The sequence below is a fragment of the Podarcis muralis genome, chromosome 16, assembly GCF_964188315.1.
Source record: "Podarcis muralis chromosome 16, rPodMur119.hap1.1, whole genome shotgun sequence".
NCBI classification, from domain to species: Eukaryota; Metazoa; Chordata; class Lepidosauria; order Squamata; family Lacertidae; genus Podarcis; species Podarcis muralis.
The window spans coordinates 17,744,883-17,763,299 of record NC_135670.1 but is presented as its reverse complement, the minus strand read 5'-3'; the positions used below and the strand labels follow the sequence as shown (position 1 = coordinate 17,763,299).

Below are 18,417 nucleotides of genomic sequence, written 5' to 3'. Positions count from 1 at the left end.
AGTAAAACACCAGGGGCCTTTCCTTGCACAACAGCCCTGCAGTGCTGGTAGTCCACAATAGAAAGTGTCCTTTCATATTGTATCACAGTATGGTATGCTGGCCTGACAGCCATGGACAGAAAGTCTCTACAGAGGGTGGTGAATACAGCACATGATATCGCAAGGGATCGTTGCCTTAGGAGAGTGAGAAAATTTCTCAGGGATGACTCACACCCCGGCCATCACATCTTTAATCTTCTACCCTCAGGCAGGAGATATAGAAGTATAATCAGCTACAGGCTGATTACCAACCTACAGGCTGTACCAACAGGCTAAAAAATAGCTTCTATTTGTGGGCTGTTAGGCTGTTGAATGGAAAATAACATAGCAAAATTGACTTGCAAGGTGGTGTGTTGTTCGATAAGAGATTGAGTGTTTTGGGGGGGAGGCTTGATTAATTTCATTGTACACCCAAGATCAAAGCAGCTTGCTCATTTCCCTGGTGGACCCCCCTTAACTTTCTAAAGCCCAGGAGCCCTGAGACCATCACGCCCTGAGTTTCCCAGGCAGCTCCCTTTTCTGAGGGATCCCCCCACCAAACAATTTCAGGAAACACACAGCATTAAAAAAAAAAATCCACAAAAAACTATTGCATTTAATCCTTTGTGAATCTCCTTTTTTTCTGCAGGGGGAGCTGGTTCAAGAGGAGCTGTTTGTTGCTGTGGAGATGCTTTCGGCAGTGGCGCTGGTCAACCAGGCCCTGAAGGACGGAGACGCCTCCAGCTTCTGGAGGAGCTTGGTCAGCCCTGCTTTGGGCCTGTCAGAGATAGAGGAGAGCAATGCGCAGCGGTAAACCCACTTCCCCCAAAATCTCTTCTCTGTCACGCTCAGCACTCTGATACCACTTTAAACAGCCTTGGCTTCCCCCAAAGAATTCTGGGAGCTTTAGTCTGTTAAGGGTGCTGAGAGTTCCCCTCACAGAGCTTCAATTCCCATAATTCCCTGGGAAGAGGGATTGACTGTTAAACCACTCTGGAAATTGTAGCTCTGTAGATCTTGAGGCACAGGCTGGTCCGAAGATCTGCAGGCTTTTAAATATCTTAGCCAGCACAATCTGTCACTAAGACCCTGGTACTCAAAGGTACTCTGAGCACAGAAGTTTTATTCTTAGCTGCCATGGTTAATAAAGCATAGTTCTATCAACCACTATCCAGTTCAGAACACATCTTTACTGAGCTCATGGTTTGACTGAAGTGAAACAAACCATGAGCCGCAGTTCAGACAACACACTGAGCCAAACCGTGGCTTAGCCCCTGGTAGCACAGCAGAAAGGAAATGGAGTAAAACGGCTTCAGTCTCCTGTCTGGAAACTTGTGTGTTCATGCTAAACCATGGTGTGGCTTAGTACTGCATATGAAACGGGTCAGTAAGAGGCAACAGAAGGCATATGGGTTTGCATTCAGTTTCTACATTTTGTCTAGAAACATTCTGTTTGGCTGCCCGCTGCTGCATCTTGTTGCTGCTTTGTCTAGCTGCTATATTAGTCTGAATGCTTGTGCCATATGTTTTCCGGATTTCAGAATGTGGAAATTCTTATTTAAGTCACTGGTTTCAATTGGCTTTTTCATCTTGGTGATTTTAAATCGGTGACTCTGATTCATCTAAATTGATTCATCTGCTTTCAAGCAATATCAACTGGGGCCCTTCTCCATGTGCCCTCTCCATGGGAGGTCAGGAGAGTGGAAAAACAAGAGCAGGTCTTTTCAGTGGTGGCTCCCCATTTGTGGAATGTTCTCCCCAGGGAGGCTTACCTGGTGCCATCATTACTTACTTAACTTTATCCACCAGGCAGAAACATTTATTTTCCCCCAAGCCTTTGGCTTGTAATTATCTGTGGCCTCCTTGAGTGGGTGGGGTGTTTTAATCCTGCCTTTTGAAAAATATGAATGTGTTATAGATTTTTCTCTGTTTTATGCTGGCTTTAATGTACATGTTATTTAGCTGTTATTTTATCTGTAAGTCGCCATGAGACTTGGGGTATTAATAAATATCATCATTATAATTCTGTAAGTTGTAATTTTACAACCAGAAACTTGTCCTTAAAAACAACAAGGCAGCTTGAAAGTGATATGCCCAATATTCCTTTCTGCACCTCCAAAGAATCGCTTGCTATAAACTACCTGCCATGTGCACAAACCTGGGGAATAGCTGCTTTTTTTTCTAAAAGGGGTGATGCAAAGACGATGTCTTGCTTTTTTGTTTTTAATTTCTCAGTTATTTTGACGACTTGTCACAATGGAAGCACCGATCTCGGGACACAAAGTATGACTTCCTGAGCTGGAACGACATCCAGGCTTCAGTGAATAATGTGAATGCCTCTGCCCAAGAAGAAAATAATAGTAAGACACCTTTCACTTTTCAAAACATTTTCAGTTCTGATTTTAGTGATGTGAATGTGAAACAGGCACTGGAGGCCCTTTAGGGAAGTTCTGCAACTCAGTGGTAGAGCATCTGCTTTGCATACAGAAGGTCCCAGGTTCAATCCCCAGTATCTTCAGGTTTAGCTGGGAAAAGACTCCTGCCTGAATCCATGGAAAGCCATTGCAGTCAGTGGCCAGGTTTGCATGACACTCTAAACCGTAGTTAGACTAAAACTTAGCCAAGCTAACCTATGGTTTAAATGAGAATGCACAGCAAAGTAGTACACACTGCTGAAAACCTGGCCGCTCTGCTGCTAGCGAAAGCGAAGCCATAGTCTGACTTAGGACAGCATCTGAACCTGGCCCCATGGTTTGTTTCTCTCCGAATCACAAGCCTGCTTTCGGATGTATTGCTAAGCCAAACCATGGCTTGTTTCTCAGCAGGAGCAGGCTTAGAGCACAGCACCCATGATTTCAGCGGTGTACACCAGCATGTTGTGTGTTCACATTCAAACCATAGTTCCAATGGTTTAGAGTGGCATGCAGGTGAGCCCAGTATGGACAACTGATGGTCTGCCTCAGCATAAGGCAGCTTCCTGTGTTCCTAAACCCAGCCCTCAGAGGCTTTCCATACAGCACCCAGCTTAACCCCAGTTTCCCCACTTCCACCACCTGCAAATTATGTACACTGGCTGCTTTCTCTCAACTCGGACACAGCCAAAGGGTTGCAGTCTAGCAACATCTGGAGAGCCAGAGATTCCATAGGTGGTGCTGGTGGAAGTCCTCTGGGACAGGTTTAAAGGGCTTGGAAAAGTACATTGAAAGCCCAAAGATCAGCGCTTAATATGTCAAATGTAGGCCTATACTCCATCTTTGAACTGAGCTTGGTCAAGACGTTTTCCCGGTTCTCCTGAAATCTCCTTTTCGTCCCCAGAAATCCTTGCTGTCCGACTGATCAACGAGGCTCTGGAGCAGAGCAGCCCAGAGAAAACCCTCAGAGCCCTGCTGCTTCCTTCTTCCGGCCTCTGCGATGTGACGCTCCCCGTTGCTAAGCGTTACCATGATGTTTTGACCCGCATGCGGAAGCAGAAGGCCCAGGTAGGAGAGGACGGAAGAGGAGAATGAAGTTCAGGTTCCAGGGCGGTGGGGTAGGCAACCACACTAACGTCTTACAGAACTGTGAGACTTCATTGTAGAAGTTCATTTCCAGAAGCCTGATGGAGACTATTATGGCTTCAGAATGTGTGTTTATGAATTCACATAAACTAGACTGAATAAACTGGCATGGGGTGGGGGTTAGGTAGTTTTTTGTTGTATTTCAGTATGTTTTGACTGGTGCTGTGCATGTTTGCAATTCCATCTCTTAAGGCTTGCCTTGCTACTTGCAGCTCTGAATTATTATTTATTTAGAGCGGCTGCAACCCTGCTCTTCAACCAAGAAGGCTCCCAGAATGGTTTACTTAACAATCAATTGAAAGTAGACGGTCCCTGCCCCTGCAAGGCTTACAATCTAAAAAAAAGCAACACACAAGGGAAAATGGACAGAGAAGGAAGAGGGGGGGGAATCAAACTCAGGCACCAGTTCTTAAAGAGTTGATCTTATAATGATCAGCTGGCATAGTTCAGGGCAGGAGGTGTTTGATGCAGCTGGGCTGGGCTTTCGGTAAAGGTGATGGAGTGAGCTCTGCTTTCCATCTCTGCTACTGATGGAATGACTGCTCCCAGGTAGCAGTCAAGGGAGAGGAGGCCTGATGGGGTTGGCCTGTCGCAGCAGACATGGTGGAGCGAGCTTGGCTTCCCATCTCCTGAAGTGTGTGTGCTTGTGTTCTTCCCTCCCCTATTTTATTCTCGCAACAGTCCTGTGAGGTAGACTAGGCTGAGAGAAAGTAGTGGGTGACTCAAAGACACCCATTGAACTTCAGAGTCAAGTGCATATTTGACCTGTGTTTCCCCCGAGAGACAATTCTGTGATCATTTTTATCTTTCCTATCTTAGATGACAGGGGACACCGGAGCTATGCTGTGGTGGGAAGAAATCCAGGAGGGCGTCTCCAAAGCTAACCACGACACTGAAGCTGCAAAGAGAAGTATGTGCACTGTCTGGATCTTCCTGGCTCAATTGGAACTGCAGGACCTAAAGGGTGGTCCTGTCTGCTACCATTTAGGGTGCCATGAGGAGGCCTGAGCAAAGGGGGTGGGAGAAGGCTCAGGAACAAGAAAGCCTGGGCAAACTCACATTTTGCTCCCACAAGGTGTTACGACAGCCACCTTGAAAGACGATTAGACACATTCAAGCAGCTATGGTGGCTTTACTCAGCCTCCTTTGTCAGAGGCCATATGCCCAGGGGTGGGGAACCTTCAGTCTGCAGACTAATCTTGGCCTGCCAGTGGGTTAAATCTGTCTGCCACAAGTTTTTCCCCATACCACATCCACTTGATCAAGTGTGAAGGGAAAGAGAGAAAAAGAGGTGTGTTTTGCAAGCAAAGGCAGCTTAAAGGACTTTGCAAAAGTGCCCTTTGAAGGAGGAGGTGGAGGCTGCTTCAGTGGGTGCTTTTGCAAGTCTCCCCACTCCTCTTTTAAACACTGGTTTAAACAGGAAGACTCGCAAAGCCGTGGGTATGATTTTGGCAGGTGGGCAACCTTGCTTACCTGTCAGTCATGTGATAGCATGATGATAACATGCGATTGGCAGGTTAGCACCTCCCACCCATGTTTCATATACGGCCTGTTCTGCTGAAAAAGGATCTGGCGCTCGGACCAAAAAATGTTCCCTACCTCTGCTGTACGCCTCAGAATACCAGTTTCTTGCAATCACCGGTGGGGAGAGTTGGGTCCTGCTCGTACACTACCCTGGATCTTTTTATGAAGGGTGATTTTTGAGAAATGTTTTAAATAAGTACATTGAAGTAGTCAGGTTTCTAGTCCCTGTGGGGTGAACCTGGACCAATGCTTCAAAATCTTTTCCCTTTGCCATCTGTCCCACAGTGGCTCTTGGCACCGCTGCCATCAATCAAGCCATCAAGGAAGGGAACGCGGCACAGACCGTCAGGGTCCTGCGCAATCCGGACGTCTCTATCTGTGGTGTGGCAATGGAGTGTGCTGCCTCCTACCAGGCCCAGCTGAGTGCTCTCATGGCTTCTAAAAAAGCCCCAGGTAAAGCGAGATATGTGTGTCACTCCCCTCAGCCCCATTTTTTTGTCATCAACTCTTGAATTCAAGGATTTGAAAACTTGCACTTTCTTACAACAGTGTCTCTGTGGGGTCTTTAATTCTAACTTTCTTTTCGTTTTTTAAAAACGTAACCTGCAGGGAACTCCAAACTACCTTGGGTCCGGCACAAGCTGAAGGATGGGGCAGAGTATTACTTCAGCCTGCAGACCTTTGAAGGCTTCTGGGACCAGCCTCGCCCCTGTGCCCTCAATGCGGAGCATCTCAGCCGGGAGGAAATCCAGGTCTCTCTCTTTGTACCTGTGAGCTAGGAAGCAGAACGGAGGAGTGAGAGGCTCTGTATCGGCCACTTGGGTGGGGCAGCTTTTCCCACCTGCCGTGCCCCATCCTCCAACTCAAAAGGGAGCTGCTGCCAGAAGGACAACTGTGAGGGATGAGAGCTGTTTTGGGGGTGTCTGGGTTTGCCATCAGGAGGTGGTTGGTTTCAGCTGCCTTGCCCCACCCTCCAACCCCATAGCAACCTTCTGAAGGGAGTTGCTTAATGACTATTCTGATTTGACCTACTAGCAAGCTGTATGTTTGGTTAAGTGTGTGTGTGTGTGTGTAATGCTAAATAAACTTCAGGAGCCTTTGGTCCAATCCAGTTGGCCTCTACAGGGATAGTAGAACCTCCATGTCCAGGGGCAGTCTAGCTCTGAATACCAATTCCTGGGAATTGCAAGTAGGGAGAGCAGGCTTCTCATTGGGGCGCATCTGATTCAGAGCAGAGGGCTCGACCAGGTGGGGCCCCTTTTGCCTGATCCAGCAACCAAGCTCTTATGATGATCTTCTGACCCCATGCATCTCTCTGTGCCTACAGTCCACTGTTGCCCGGGTCACAGCTGCCCATGATCGGGAGCGTCTGTGGGAATCGAGCACCTCGCTGGTTGTGAAGCTGCAGGCCCAGATGAGGGGCTTCCTGGCCCGGCAGGAATTTGCAACCCGGCGGAGCTTGTGGTGCAAGCAGGTGCCAGCCGCTCTCAAGATCCAGGTAGGAGGATGCAGCTGCCCTGAGCCTAGACTTTTAAGAATTGTCCTTTTCATTGTGTTCCCCCCCCAAAAATATATATATTTAAATCTGTAATTTTGATGGCTTTATGTTGCATATTTTTCAGATAATAATAGTAAAGGTTTTAATTTATATAAAATCAAAAGTACAAAAAAGCATAATCAAAGCTACGCACAAGGCATAGGAGCAGTACAGAAGTTTGCATTTTCCCAAAAAACCAGGGAGCAAATAATGCAGAAAAATAAAAGAAGCAAAATACAACAAAAGCCAAATTTCACAATTTGGTGGGAGAAAAGAGGTTTTGTATTGAATTTGACACAGAAGAAATGAAATCCCACCAAATGGCGTAGAAATGTTCCAGGTTTTCCTTGCCCATAGAAAGGCATGATTTGTAAATTCTTTTCTCTGCAGTAGCCAGTGCCCACATATTCTTGCACCCCAATGGGAGGTTGAAGCCCCATCATGTCTTCCATTCCCTGACCAAAGAACTTCTTGCTGCAGGCATACATCGTACCTTAAAGTTGTTCTTCCCCTGTTATGGGGCAGCTGATGTGGGTGTAGCAAATAATTAGAAACCCCACCTTTGAATCTCATCTCTGCCTTGAGCTCACACCTGTGCTGTGGGGGCAATGATATGGCACAGGAGCAGAGCACCTGCTTGGCATGCAGAATGCCCTGGGCTCGATTTCTAGTGCTTATCAATATTGTTATTGTTTAAAGGTTCAGGTCGGAGGGGTTGCGAAGGCCCTACTCTGCATTGGAGAGTCTTTGTCAGTCTATGGGCTCTATGGACAAGTCTGACTCAGGAACATGGGAATTAACTGGCAGGCGCAAGGGTGGCTGACCTTCAGTCTGGGGGCCTGCTCTGGATCTCTGAGCAAAATTTGCTGCCTCGATACCCCACTAGTTTCGGTGGGCCAAAAGGAAAATTAGACGAGGGCAAAGTGATGCAAGATTGGTCTGACGACCGGGGAAGTGGGCATTCATCTGTTTCTTGGGGAGGGGGAGGCAATCATGTCCTCTCCTCAGTGCTCAGTTTGTTCAATTTAATTGTTTCTCTGTGTGGTGACTGCCAGGAGTTCCAGGAGCAAAGCATAAAAGGGAGCTGGCGGTTAATAGCTAGCGGCTGGTGGCCTGCCCAGGATATTTCGCAGAACTTGCCCAAGGTGTTTCTCATAGCATAGATAAGAAGGTGCTGATAGAATCTCAGTAGGTTGGTAAGTTTAAAAGTAGAAAAGTGAAAAAAAAGGAAAATTTACTTCCCTGGGTAGCAATTGACGCTAATTACAGTCCTTCAATTTGCGGTGCTCCAAAGCCTGCTTGCTAAGCCGTCACCATCTTGGAACCGCCCCCCCCCAGTGGATCTGCACAGATCAACGGGGGGGGGGGGAGAGACTGTCCTGTGGGTCTGAGGAGAGTGTGGGGTGACCACACCTGCTGTTGGCCACAGCTGCAGATGACCTGCAGCCACCAGGTTGCAGGTGGCATTCAGACCAGAAAAAGTTTGCCACCCCTGTTGTACAGTGTCTTGTTGCGACATTTACGTGAGGCACCTTTGAGTGTTCTTAACAGGTGCATAAATCCTGGGTATTACGGGGGAGGCTGCCAGCCCAGAGGTGGAGGAACTTGCTCTTTGCAGAGTGGGAGCCTTAGGTTAGATGCTCCAATATCACAGCTGGGAAGAGCTGCAGCTCAGGGGTGGGGCAGTTTGGATCCTGGGTTTGCGTTCCTGGGCTGGGGGAAGCCCCCAGAGCCTGCTGCCTCTTAAAGGAGGTAGAAGTGGGCCAGAGCAGCAAATTTGACTTAAGGCCATCATGCAGTGGCTGGGACCAGATTTGTATCCAGGGCCCTTTTCAGCCCCAAACCAGTTCCCATGCTGTCTCCTCACAGGCTTACTGGCGTGGGTACCAGCAACGGAGGCGTTACCTGGAAAGGCTGCGGCATTTCCAGAAGAACACAGGTGCTGTCATCAAGGTATTTATTTTATTCCTATCTTTAAAGCCCACCTTTCGCTGTCACCAGCACCAGTATTTTATGGGCCATGAAACAAACGATAAACCACCAGATCAGTTGCATGCCTGTCCATGTTTATTTGTTAACAAAATAAATCAGGTTAAGGGGATAGATACATTTTTTTTTGGGGGGGGGGGAGGGTGTTGCCTTTCTTTTTCTTTGACTCATCAGCCAAAAATGGTCTTGTCACACCTGTGCCCTTCCTGCTGCTGTGTTCAGATTCAAGCCTGGGTACGGATGTGGCGAATACGCAGGCGATATCGACAGAGATTGGCCTACTTCAGGAAGAATGTGAGTAGGTTGTGTGTGTGTCCCCCCCCCACACACACACCTGTGCACAACAGCACTGTAAAATTGCCTTGCTGGGTCATACCAAACCCATTTTTGTCAGGAGCTCGTCCTACACTTGAGTAGGACCCTGGCAGAGATACACGCCTGACTGGCATGTTCCCTCCCTCCTGGTCGATCGTTCAGGAGCTTCAAAAGCTTTCTTTTGCCTGAACATCACAGCGACCGATGCCAACAGACATTGGCACACTTAGGGAACCGCAGAGTCTTCGCAGATTGCGTAGCAGACCTCAGCAACTCAGCATTTTGGCTAATATATTTTATTTACATATAAACAAACACGGAGCACTGCAACATAGCTCCCTCTCTCTCTAGCATCCGACATCAAAGAAAAAGAACAAAGGACAATAGCCCCACTTCATGGAACACAGTGACACAAACATCCTGTCTCCGTCACTTTCCACTCTGTGGAGTCAAAACTTATACCGTCATGTGATAGACAAAAATCCCATGACTGCAATCATGGAGCAGGAATTCTAACAGCCATAGTCAGCCAGGTGCTCCAAGACAGTAAATGGTGGTATAGTGGTTATTATAGTTGTTGTTGTTGTTTTTATTATTACTAAAATTTTGTATACTGCCCTTCATCCAAAGATCTCAGGGTGGTTCACAGCATAAAAATACAGAATAAAACCACAAAGTACATAATTAAAAACAAAAACGAAACCCATAATCCCTCCTCCCACAAACACATTTAAAAGGCCGTGGAATATTAATCAGCCAAAGGCCTGGTTGAAGAAGAATGTTTTCACCTGGCGCCACAGATGCATAACGAAGGTGCCAGATGAGTATTTTATAATAATGTTTTTAAATGCTGAAAGCTGCCTTGAATCCCCACTTGGGGAAAAGTTGGGCTCTAAATGCATTAAATAAAAAATAAATATACCCACTGCGATTTTGCAACTGCTGTTTGCCACCAGCGTGTTTTCGTACCCCTTCCCTGTTCCTGCATTTCAACTGCTTTCCCTCTTTTGACATCCCTTGACAGGTCAAGGCAGTAATCAAAATCCAGGCATTTGTACGAGCTAACAAGGCACGAGAAGATTACAGGATGTTGGGTAAGTACAGGTTTCATGCAACCTGAGTTAGCAAACTGGCCTGATTGGCATGTAACACTAAGTCGAGGTTTGTTTAACAAACCATGAGTTAGCCACAAGTTGTCAAACAGACCATTGAACATGCCATGGCTTGGTTTTCCCCCTTCCCCAAGGTTTGGCTTATTCAGCAGCTGCTCTTGCCTTCTGCCTTTGTAGCTTGGTGAACATCTGAGGTGGGGCAGCCAAACAAAACCACGGCTGTGCTGAGTACACATGTAACACCAAGCCATAGTTAAAGCAAACCAAGGTTTGTAAGAGAACAAGAAACCATGGCTTCAGGTAATGGTTTGTTCTCCTTAGCAAAAGCAAATAGCAAAATGCTCCTTTGCTATTCAAAAGATTCTGCAGGGGCTTCCTGTCAGAACCAGTCAGCTTACACAAGCTCCGTTGAGACTGGTTGAACTACAGAGTTAACCCACTGGGAACTGCGTAGTAAAGCTGACCCCATCACAAAGCAGGGCTTGTTGGGTCCCCTGACTTCATGGTGACACCAGGCCTTTGGAAGATTGGTGGACTCAGCCGCTTGACAAAATGGGGGAGGTAGTGAAGTGCAGGATCAGGCCTGCTGGCTGGATTCTGTTCCCCACTCCTGTTTTGGGTGATCAAATAAACCATAATTTATCAAATCCTAACTTAGCACAGGCTTGGCCAGTGTGTCTGCATTTAGGTAATAACTTTAAAATTCGAAATTGGCAGGATTCTGCTCCAAAGGGTGGAGTCTTTATCTATGGCTTCAAAACTCTCTGCTTACCCAGACGTGTGATATTATTCTTGGCATTTGTTTTTAAAATCTATTGATACTTTAAAATATTTACCTTCATAACTTACTATTTATATAGCTATTTTTCAAAGACTATTTCATATAGCTTTGTGTAAACTGCTTGAGATTTCTTATAAATAGTATATCAATCTTGTTGTTTATTACTGTTATTATTATGATTATGATTATTTTCAAGCAAACCTCTCCCTGGCTCCTAAACAACCTTGGAAGTCCATACTGAGCCTTGACTAAGATCCAGTGAATATTATTCAATTGGCCAGGATTTGGTGTTGATGTTGGTTTGGCTCAGCAGATTAACAGTATGTGTAGTTCAGCGGCTTCAGTACTGGATCTAAGGAAGCTTCACATTTCAATATTTTTGTTGTTATTCTAACCATCTTCTAGGCTTTTTGTACATAGCTAAGTGTCTTACCAAGGATGTGGGGAACCTGCTTTCATGTGATGTACTTGGACAAGAGGTCTTACTCTGAAACCGACCAGCCTCTTTCTTTCTCTCTCTCTCCTGCTAGTACACAGTGGGAAGCCACCTCTCAGCATCGTCCGGCGTTTTGCCCACCTGCTAGAACGCAGCCAGCGGGACTACTGGGAGGAACTGGAGCTGCTGGATCTCCAGGAGACTGTGGTGAGGGGAATCCGCTTCAATCAGCAGCTGGAGAGCGACCTCAACCTCATGGATATCAAGATTGGATTGCTGGTCAAGAACAGGATCACCCTCCAGGTCAGAAGGGAGCAGCAGATCCAGGGCTGGTGCCAATTGTCAGGGGCCCTTGGCACGGTGCCTCCAGTGGGCCCCACCCCAATGTAGCTGCCCCTTCCTTTTTTTATGCAGCCACTACTGCCAGAGCAGTGGCAGCCACACCATTTATCCCCCTCCTCACTGGGGCTCCAGGGGGCATTTAGATCTATGTGGTGGGACAGTTTCCTTAGGGTGAGCTAAAGTGGCAAGTGGCCACCAAGGATGGGAACCAAGCTAGGCACCCATCCAGAAGCAGCATCACTACCCTCCCACCTCTTAAAGGGCCATCTGGGCTCCTCCAGTGCCGGGCTTCCTCCTTTGCTCAGCCCTTCTGCCCCTTGCTTTTCTGTTGGGGGGTGGCTTTTGTGACCTCCAAGGACATTCTCTAGAGTAGCCTTTGCCAATCTGGTGCCCTCCAGGTGTTTTGGAGGGCACCAGGTTGGCAAAGTCCATGTTAGCTTCTCAAAGAAGCTGTTGCCATTTAATCCAGGGTCTTGCTGACCAACCTGTTTGCAGCCTGATTTCTCTGCCATCCAGGGGGATGTAGCCTTGAGTTCAGTAAGAGGCGAGTTCGTTTGTTGTCGGTGCTCTGCAAACAAGGGAGGAATGCTTTGTGTGTGTCTATCAGTCGTCAACTCTTCCCCTTGGCAGGAGGTGGTCTCTCACTGCAAGAAGCTGACGAAGAAGAACAAGGAGCAACTCTCTGATCTGATGGGCCGGAGCAAAGAGCAAGGGCTGAAGTCCCTCAGCAGGGAGAAGCGGAAGATCCTGGAGGCATATCAGCACCTCTTCTACCAACTGCAGGTTAGCTGGCGTCTTCCTACACAATACCCATGGCAAAAATTAGTACTGTCTATTCTTTTTATTTCATAAAATTTATGTACCATGTGATAATAAAAAAAACCAGCAACCTCAAAAGCAATTGGGGTCTGTGACTAATAAGGTGAGGCAAGCTAGCTTTAGGTCTGCACAGGGTGATCGCATCATATGCCCATTTAACTTGTGGAAGTTCAACCAGGGGCAAAGAGAGCTTTTACACTCTGCCTTGCTTGCACACCAGCTCCAGAAGCCCCGGGATGCTCACATGGGGGTGGTGCCAAGGCTCTGAATATTCATGTTTTTGCATATATACAGAACCCTTGGAACTGAAACCCCGCGTGAGATGCGATCGTACTGTACTCAAATCCCCAAAACTGTCTTTTTGTGATAAAAAGGTTCTTGTTTTTGTTTTGCAGCCTCCTTAATAAAATATTTGCATTTATTTCCCTGTGCAGCCTGTTAAAAGGGAGCTTTGGCCCTGAATCAGGTACCTCATTGCTTGGTTATCTGCTACTGAGCAATTTGTGGGCTTGGGGCTCCAACAACAAGGAGTGAACTGTTAGGCTTGTTTCTGGGCATCCTTGGAATTCACGAACACAAGAGCCATCATGCTCCTGACTCAGGATTTGAATGACTGCAGGGGGTGACGGCAGTGCTACCCAGCAGGGTTGGTTTTCCTTGGACATCGTTTTGAGCTTTAAAGTCTCACCCTCACTTATTCTGTACGACTTTGCCTTGCACGGGACAACATTTTGGTCCCTACTGCCAAACTGAGGGGTAGAGATAGACCCTTCTCCGTTACATTACACCAAACACTTCTTCATAGTTAAACTATGGAACTCCCTCCCGCAGGAGGCACCAATGGCCAGCAGCCTAGAAGTCTTTCAAAGAGGACTGAGCAAATTTATGCAGGGAAAGGCACTCTATGGCTACTAGCCACAATCAGCTTCCACAGTCAGAGGCAATAAGGCTGAAGCAGATTTTTGCATATGAAAATGTCTCTCCTCCCAGACCCACCCGGTTTATTTGGCCCGGCTGATCATGCAGATGCCGCAGAACAAGTCCACAAAGTTCATGGAGTCTGTGGTCTTCACCCTGTACAATTACGCCTCCAACGCCAGAGAGGCCTACCTCCTGCTCCAGCTCTTCAGGAGCGCCTTGCAAGAGGAGATTGAGTGAGTATCCTGTTTCTTGGTCCTAGGTTTTCTCCCTTCTCCCCTTAAGGCTTCTGCCTTCCTGGTCCTGGTTGCTGACAGCATTCTCGCCTTAGTAAAGATGTCAGCCTCCCTTTCCTAGGAACTGAGTCAGACCACAGATCCATCTAGTCCCAGTATTCCCTGCCCTCAGTGGCAGCGGCTCTCTGGCATCCCAGGCAGAGAAGGGTCTTATCCTATCACCTCATCCCTTTTTAACTAGCGATGATGAAGACGACTCTGTATGAGGTGCTGGTTTTGTCTTCTAACTGGTTATTTCCGAGTGGCTTGTCACTCTGCCGCATCGCCACATCATTTGCAGTGGCCTGATTTAGTTTATTGTTGCTCTGAATATGCAGTAGAATGACCTGTCCTTTGTGGAGGCTCCCTGGTGTGTCTCCGAGTGAGTCACTGCTCTGGTGGAACCTGGGAACCCACCCAGATCACTAGTATGCAGAAATATAGACAGGGGGACTAATTTGTTTCTCTTGCTAGCTCCAAATGTAGACCTTTTTTTCCAGGTGTAAAAAGGGCATCGGACGTCAATCGGCCAAAGAGGAATGTTTTCTCCTGGTGCCTAAAGGTGTATGATGAAGGTGCCAGCCCAAACTCCCTGGGGAGAGCATTCCACAAGCAGGGAGCCACCACAGAAAAAGCTTGTGCTTTGAATACTGTGCTTATGTTGCGTTGCAGCTCAATGGCTCCTGTCATGCTGCATTCTTGCAGGTCGAAAGTCGATCAAATCCGTGACATCCTCACGGGGAATCCGACGGTTATCCGCCTGGTGGTGAGCTTCTACCGCAATGCCCGTGGGCAGAATGCCTTGCGCCAGATCTTGGAGGGCCCCGTGCAAGAGGTTCTGCAGAACAAGACCCTGAGCATCCGTACCAGCCCTGTGGAAATCTACAGAGGGTGGATCAACCAAATGGAGTCTCAGAGTGGGCAGAAAAGGTCAGGAGGAATGTCTGTATGTGTTTTTGTATCTTTAATTCGGCCTCATTAAAAAAGAAAACATTGAGCTACGTGACTCTTCACAAACAGGTAAATATTGACAGAAGCCTAATATGGCATGATCTAACTTAAAACTTCTTCAAACATAGGCGTTTCGCAGGCCGAAAACTGTTTTATTTCAGAAGCCTGCCTAGGCATATAATTTGTTTTTGTAGTTTGACTGATTCTTATCTGTGTTATCCTTTATGTATATTTGCTTTTCAGTAGGTTTTGTGGATTTTAACTTCATTTTTATCCATAATTTTATGGTTTACATCGCTTTAGAGAGCTCCTGGATTAAAAAGTGTATGAACTTTTCTAAATAAAGAAAGAAAATCTTCCTGCAAACGTCAAATGGTGTTTCGGGAAGGAGGGGTTGAGGGGTTCTCTCCTCCTCCCCAGACTGAGGGGGAGGTCAGAGGAAGGAAGTGGTTGAATTGAGGGTGGGTTGCAACAATTACAAGGTCCCCTGGTGAGCTTTGTGGCCTAGTGCGGGATCTGAGCTCCCAGGTCTAATGTGCAACCCTGAAAAAAGGGGCATTTCAACTCATGTCTTTCTTGTTGTTGGTTGGTTGGTTTTGGATGAGGCCTGGAATGCATTTGTGTGTTTCCACAGCAATCTCCCGTACGATGTCAGCCCTGAGCAAGCCCTGGGTCACCCTGAGGTGCAGAGGAGGTTGGACATTTCCATCCGCAATCTCCTGGCGGTGACGGACAAGTTCCTCTCGGCCATTACATCTTCTGTGGACCAAATTCCGTATGAATTTATTGTTGTTTCGTGTGTGTTTTTACCCTGACTTTACCCTGACTTTGCTCGGTCATCACAGGGGAAAACAAGATGGCCGCCCAGCTTTCCATCCCATCTTAGAAATCCAGCCGCCTTACGCTGCTTCCCTTCCTTGAGTTTCTGCGTCATACAAGCCACCAGCCTTACACCCCTCACCTTGCAGGGATTCTCCTCCCTTCTCCGCTCCTCACAACCCCCCACATCCCATGCCTATGCTTTCTGTAAACCTAGTGCTAGAATTTGTCTTTAAAGCATAGAATTCATCTGAGCTCCCCAGGTGCAGAAGAAGTACTGAGGAGATAAATCAGGGTCTTGTATCCCTATGAAAATGACAGTATAATATAATAATAATAATAATAATAATAATAATAATAATAATAATAATAATAATATAATTTATTATTTGTACCCCGTCCATCTGGCTGGGTTTCCCCAGCCACTCTGGGCGGCTTCCATAGAAACCAAAGATACAGTAAAATATCACAGATTAAAAAGTTCCCTGAACAGGGCTGCCTTAAGATGTCTTCTGAATGTCAGGTAGTTATTTATCGCTTTGACATCTGATGGGAGGGCGTTCCACAGGGCGGGCGCCACTACCGAGAAGGCCCTCTGCCTGGTTCCCTGTAGCTTTGCTTCTCGCAATGAGGGAATCTCACTGTCCGGGCTGAACGATGGGGGTGGAGACGCTCCTTCAGGTATACTGGGCTGGGGTATACTGGAATATGAGCTACAGTTTTCACTATAACAGGCACCTTGCTCTCCCTCTGCCCTTCCCTCTAGTTATGGGATGCGCTACATTGCCAAAGTCTTGAAGACGTCCTTACGAGAGAAGTTTCCGAATTCTACAGAAGATGAGATCTACAAGGTGGGCGTATTTATGGCCTTGAGGGACGGATGGCCGTAATCAGTGGGACAAGAGTTCAAGTTGGGGTTTCTGGGGTGCTTTAGCATGGGCCAAACGCTTGCAGCCGCACCAGGAAGTGACTTTAAGATGGCTGCCACACTAGCCATTTTGTATTCTTCTGGCCCCCGGCTTCTCGAAGGCAGGACTTGGGTCTAAGATTTATAATACTACATTATGAGTACTGTTTTTAATCATTTCTTTAAAAATAACCAGAGGGAAATTGAGAAGGGCAAGGAGAAATGGCGGGAATCAGGGACTTGACAAAGAGGCTGAGAGAAAGAAGATGTGCCGATGTAATCCTGGCATTTTGGCAGAAAGAAATGGCCTCCCCACGCCATAGTATAATACGTTAAACAAATATTATCAGTTACTCAATTCCGCTTGGGATGGAAGCTTTAAAATGTTGGGCTCTAATGAAGGCGACCCTGCTCAGTTGTAAATATTTAACACAGTCGGCCAACCTCTCTCCTAGGTGGTTGGGAACCTGCTCTACTACCGTTTCATGAACCCGGCTGTGGTGGCCCCTGATGGCTTTGATATTGTAGACGTCTCGGCTGGGGTAGCACTCCACCCCGACCACAGGCGCAACCTGGGCTCCATTGCGAAGGTCTTGCAGCACGCCGCTGCCAACCAACTCTTTGAAGGGGAAAACAGCCACTTGCGGGTGGTGAACCAGTACCTAGAGGAAACCCACCTTAAATTCAGGTTGGTTTGAAGAACTGCTGAGTGGAATGAGGCCTGGAAACAATGGGCACCTCTCTGCTTGGCCCTTGGGGCTCTCACAGGCCTTGTTTCACACCCTCCTTGGGTGCTTTTGCCTGACTAGAATGTGCTCTTGAACTGTGATCCTATCTCTTGCTTGGCTGGAAGGAGGATAGAGAGTTGTAGGTGTGTGGAGTGGGGGCCCAGGTTCAGCCCCCAGTGGTCGGCCTGAGAGAGACTCCTGCCTGAAACCTTGGAGAGCTGCTGCCAGTCAGTGCAGACAATATTCAGCTAGATGGACCCAATAGTCTGACTCAGTCTAAGGCAGCTTCCTATGTTCTTATTAATCAATTTCCTTAAGATATTTGGAAGTTAAAACTGAACATACAAAAGCTTTACTGGCTAGCTTTGTACTAATTTTTTCTCTCTTGGCCTTTATGTTTCCATCTGTAAAATGAGAGTATCAGTCAGTTACATTGCAACTGATCCCTGTGCTTCTCTGCTACGCGGCTTTTTTGTTTTGCTGGTTGATTGATTAGAAAAAGAGAAAAAGAAAAGAGTAGATCCTGCAAGTCTCAAGTCTTCCCACCTTTACCTTAAGCCACTAATATGTTATGTCAGACTACTAAAGAATCAAATGTATGGACTTTTATGCATGACTGCATTGAATTAAAGGCATCATGGAGAGTGTCAGGCCTCCAAATATCCTAGCCTTGAAGGAAACGACCTGATTTGAGCATGAGTGTGTGGAGAGGGGGACACCCTTCATGGTCTGATTTGGTTTTTCATTCTGCACCTTCTAGAAGATTCATCAGTGCTGCCTGTTCTGTCCCTGAACCAGAAGAGAGGTTTAATGTCGACAAGTATTCAGAGATGGTGGCCATCACAAAACCAGTGGTCTACATAACAGTTGGGGAGCTAATTAACACACATAAGGTGAGGGGGTGAAATTAAACTTACTTACTTACTTTGCCAAACCTTTATTAGGTATTACAAATATAGGCCATCATAAAACATCCATATATAAATTTTTTTAAAAGATATACAAATAAACAGCCATGTAAAAATAGGTAATAACGAGGATTATTATGGAGTTTCTTCCTGCTAAATAGTGCCATTCATCACTCTATCTATCGATAGAGTCACCCTTGCAGTTACTTCCGGGTTAATGTCAGACACATAGAATCTGATATTTTCATTGTGCCGTGATGCTAGACTACCCAAAAAAGGGGATATTGCACGTGTTTGCTTAGCTGGTTGCACAATGGACAGTAGAAAAGGATATGTTCTACTGTGTCTGGCACATTCAAAACACATCTGCAATGTCTATCATTTCTGGGGATGTTTCAATATCTGCCCTTGACGAAAGTTGAGGGGGAAATGTTCAGTCGGGTGAACATAAAGGCCCTGCGTTGGACTGGAATTATTATTT

The 18,417-nt window shown here is 46.8% G+C and overlaps 1 protein-coding gene across 2 annotated transcripts in view; it reads left to right on the top strand.

The window, feature by feature from the left end:
* The window catches only part of IQGAP3 (IQ motif containing GTPase activating protein 3), a 40,164-nt gene that overhangs the window by 12,437 nt on the left and 9,310 nt on the right, over positions 1-18,417 (top strand). For both annotated transcript variants that reach the window (XM_028709768.2, XM_028709770.2), the window contains 18 exons: positions 668-828; positions 2,254-2,378; positions 3,334-3,497; positions 4,395-4,485; positions 5,385-5,552; positions 5,709-5,851; positions 6,427-6,597; positions 8,506-8,589; positions 8,848-8,919; positions 9,965-10,034; positions 11,364-11,572; positions 12,242-12,394; positions 13,421-13,584; positions 14,329-14,553; positions 15,209-15,349; positions 16,160-16,244; positions 16,756-16,988; positions 17,789-17,921. In XM_028709768.2, the coding sequence (XP_028565601.2) occupies positions 668-828; positions 2,254-2,378; positions 3,334-3,497; positions 4,395-4,485; positions 5,385-5,552; positions 5,709-5,851; positions 6,427-6,597; positions 8,506-8,589; positions 8,848-8,919; positions 9,965-10,034; positions 11,364-11,572; positions 12,242-12,394; positions 13,421-13,584; positions 14,329-14,553; positions 15,209-15,349; positions 16,160-16,244; positions 16,756-16,988; positions 17,789-17,921 (2,592 nt within the window). The remainder of the gene's footprint in view (positions 1-667; positions 829-2,253; positions 2,379-3,333; positions 3,498-4,394; positions 4,486-5,384; positions 5,553-5,708; positions 5,852-6,426; positions 6,598-8,505; positions 8,590-8,847; positions 8,920-9,964; positions 10,035-11,363; positions 11,573-12,241; positions 12,395-13,420; positions 13,585-14,328; positions 14,554-15,208; positions 15,350-16,159; positions 16,245-16,755; positions 16,989-17,788; positions 17,922-18,417) is intronic.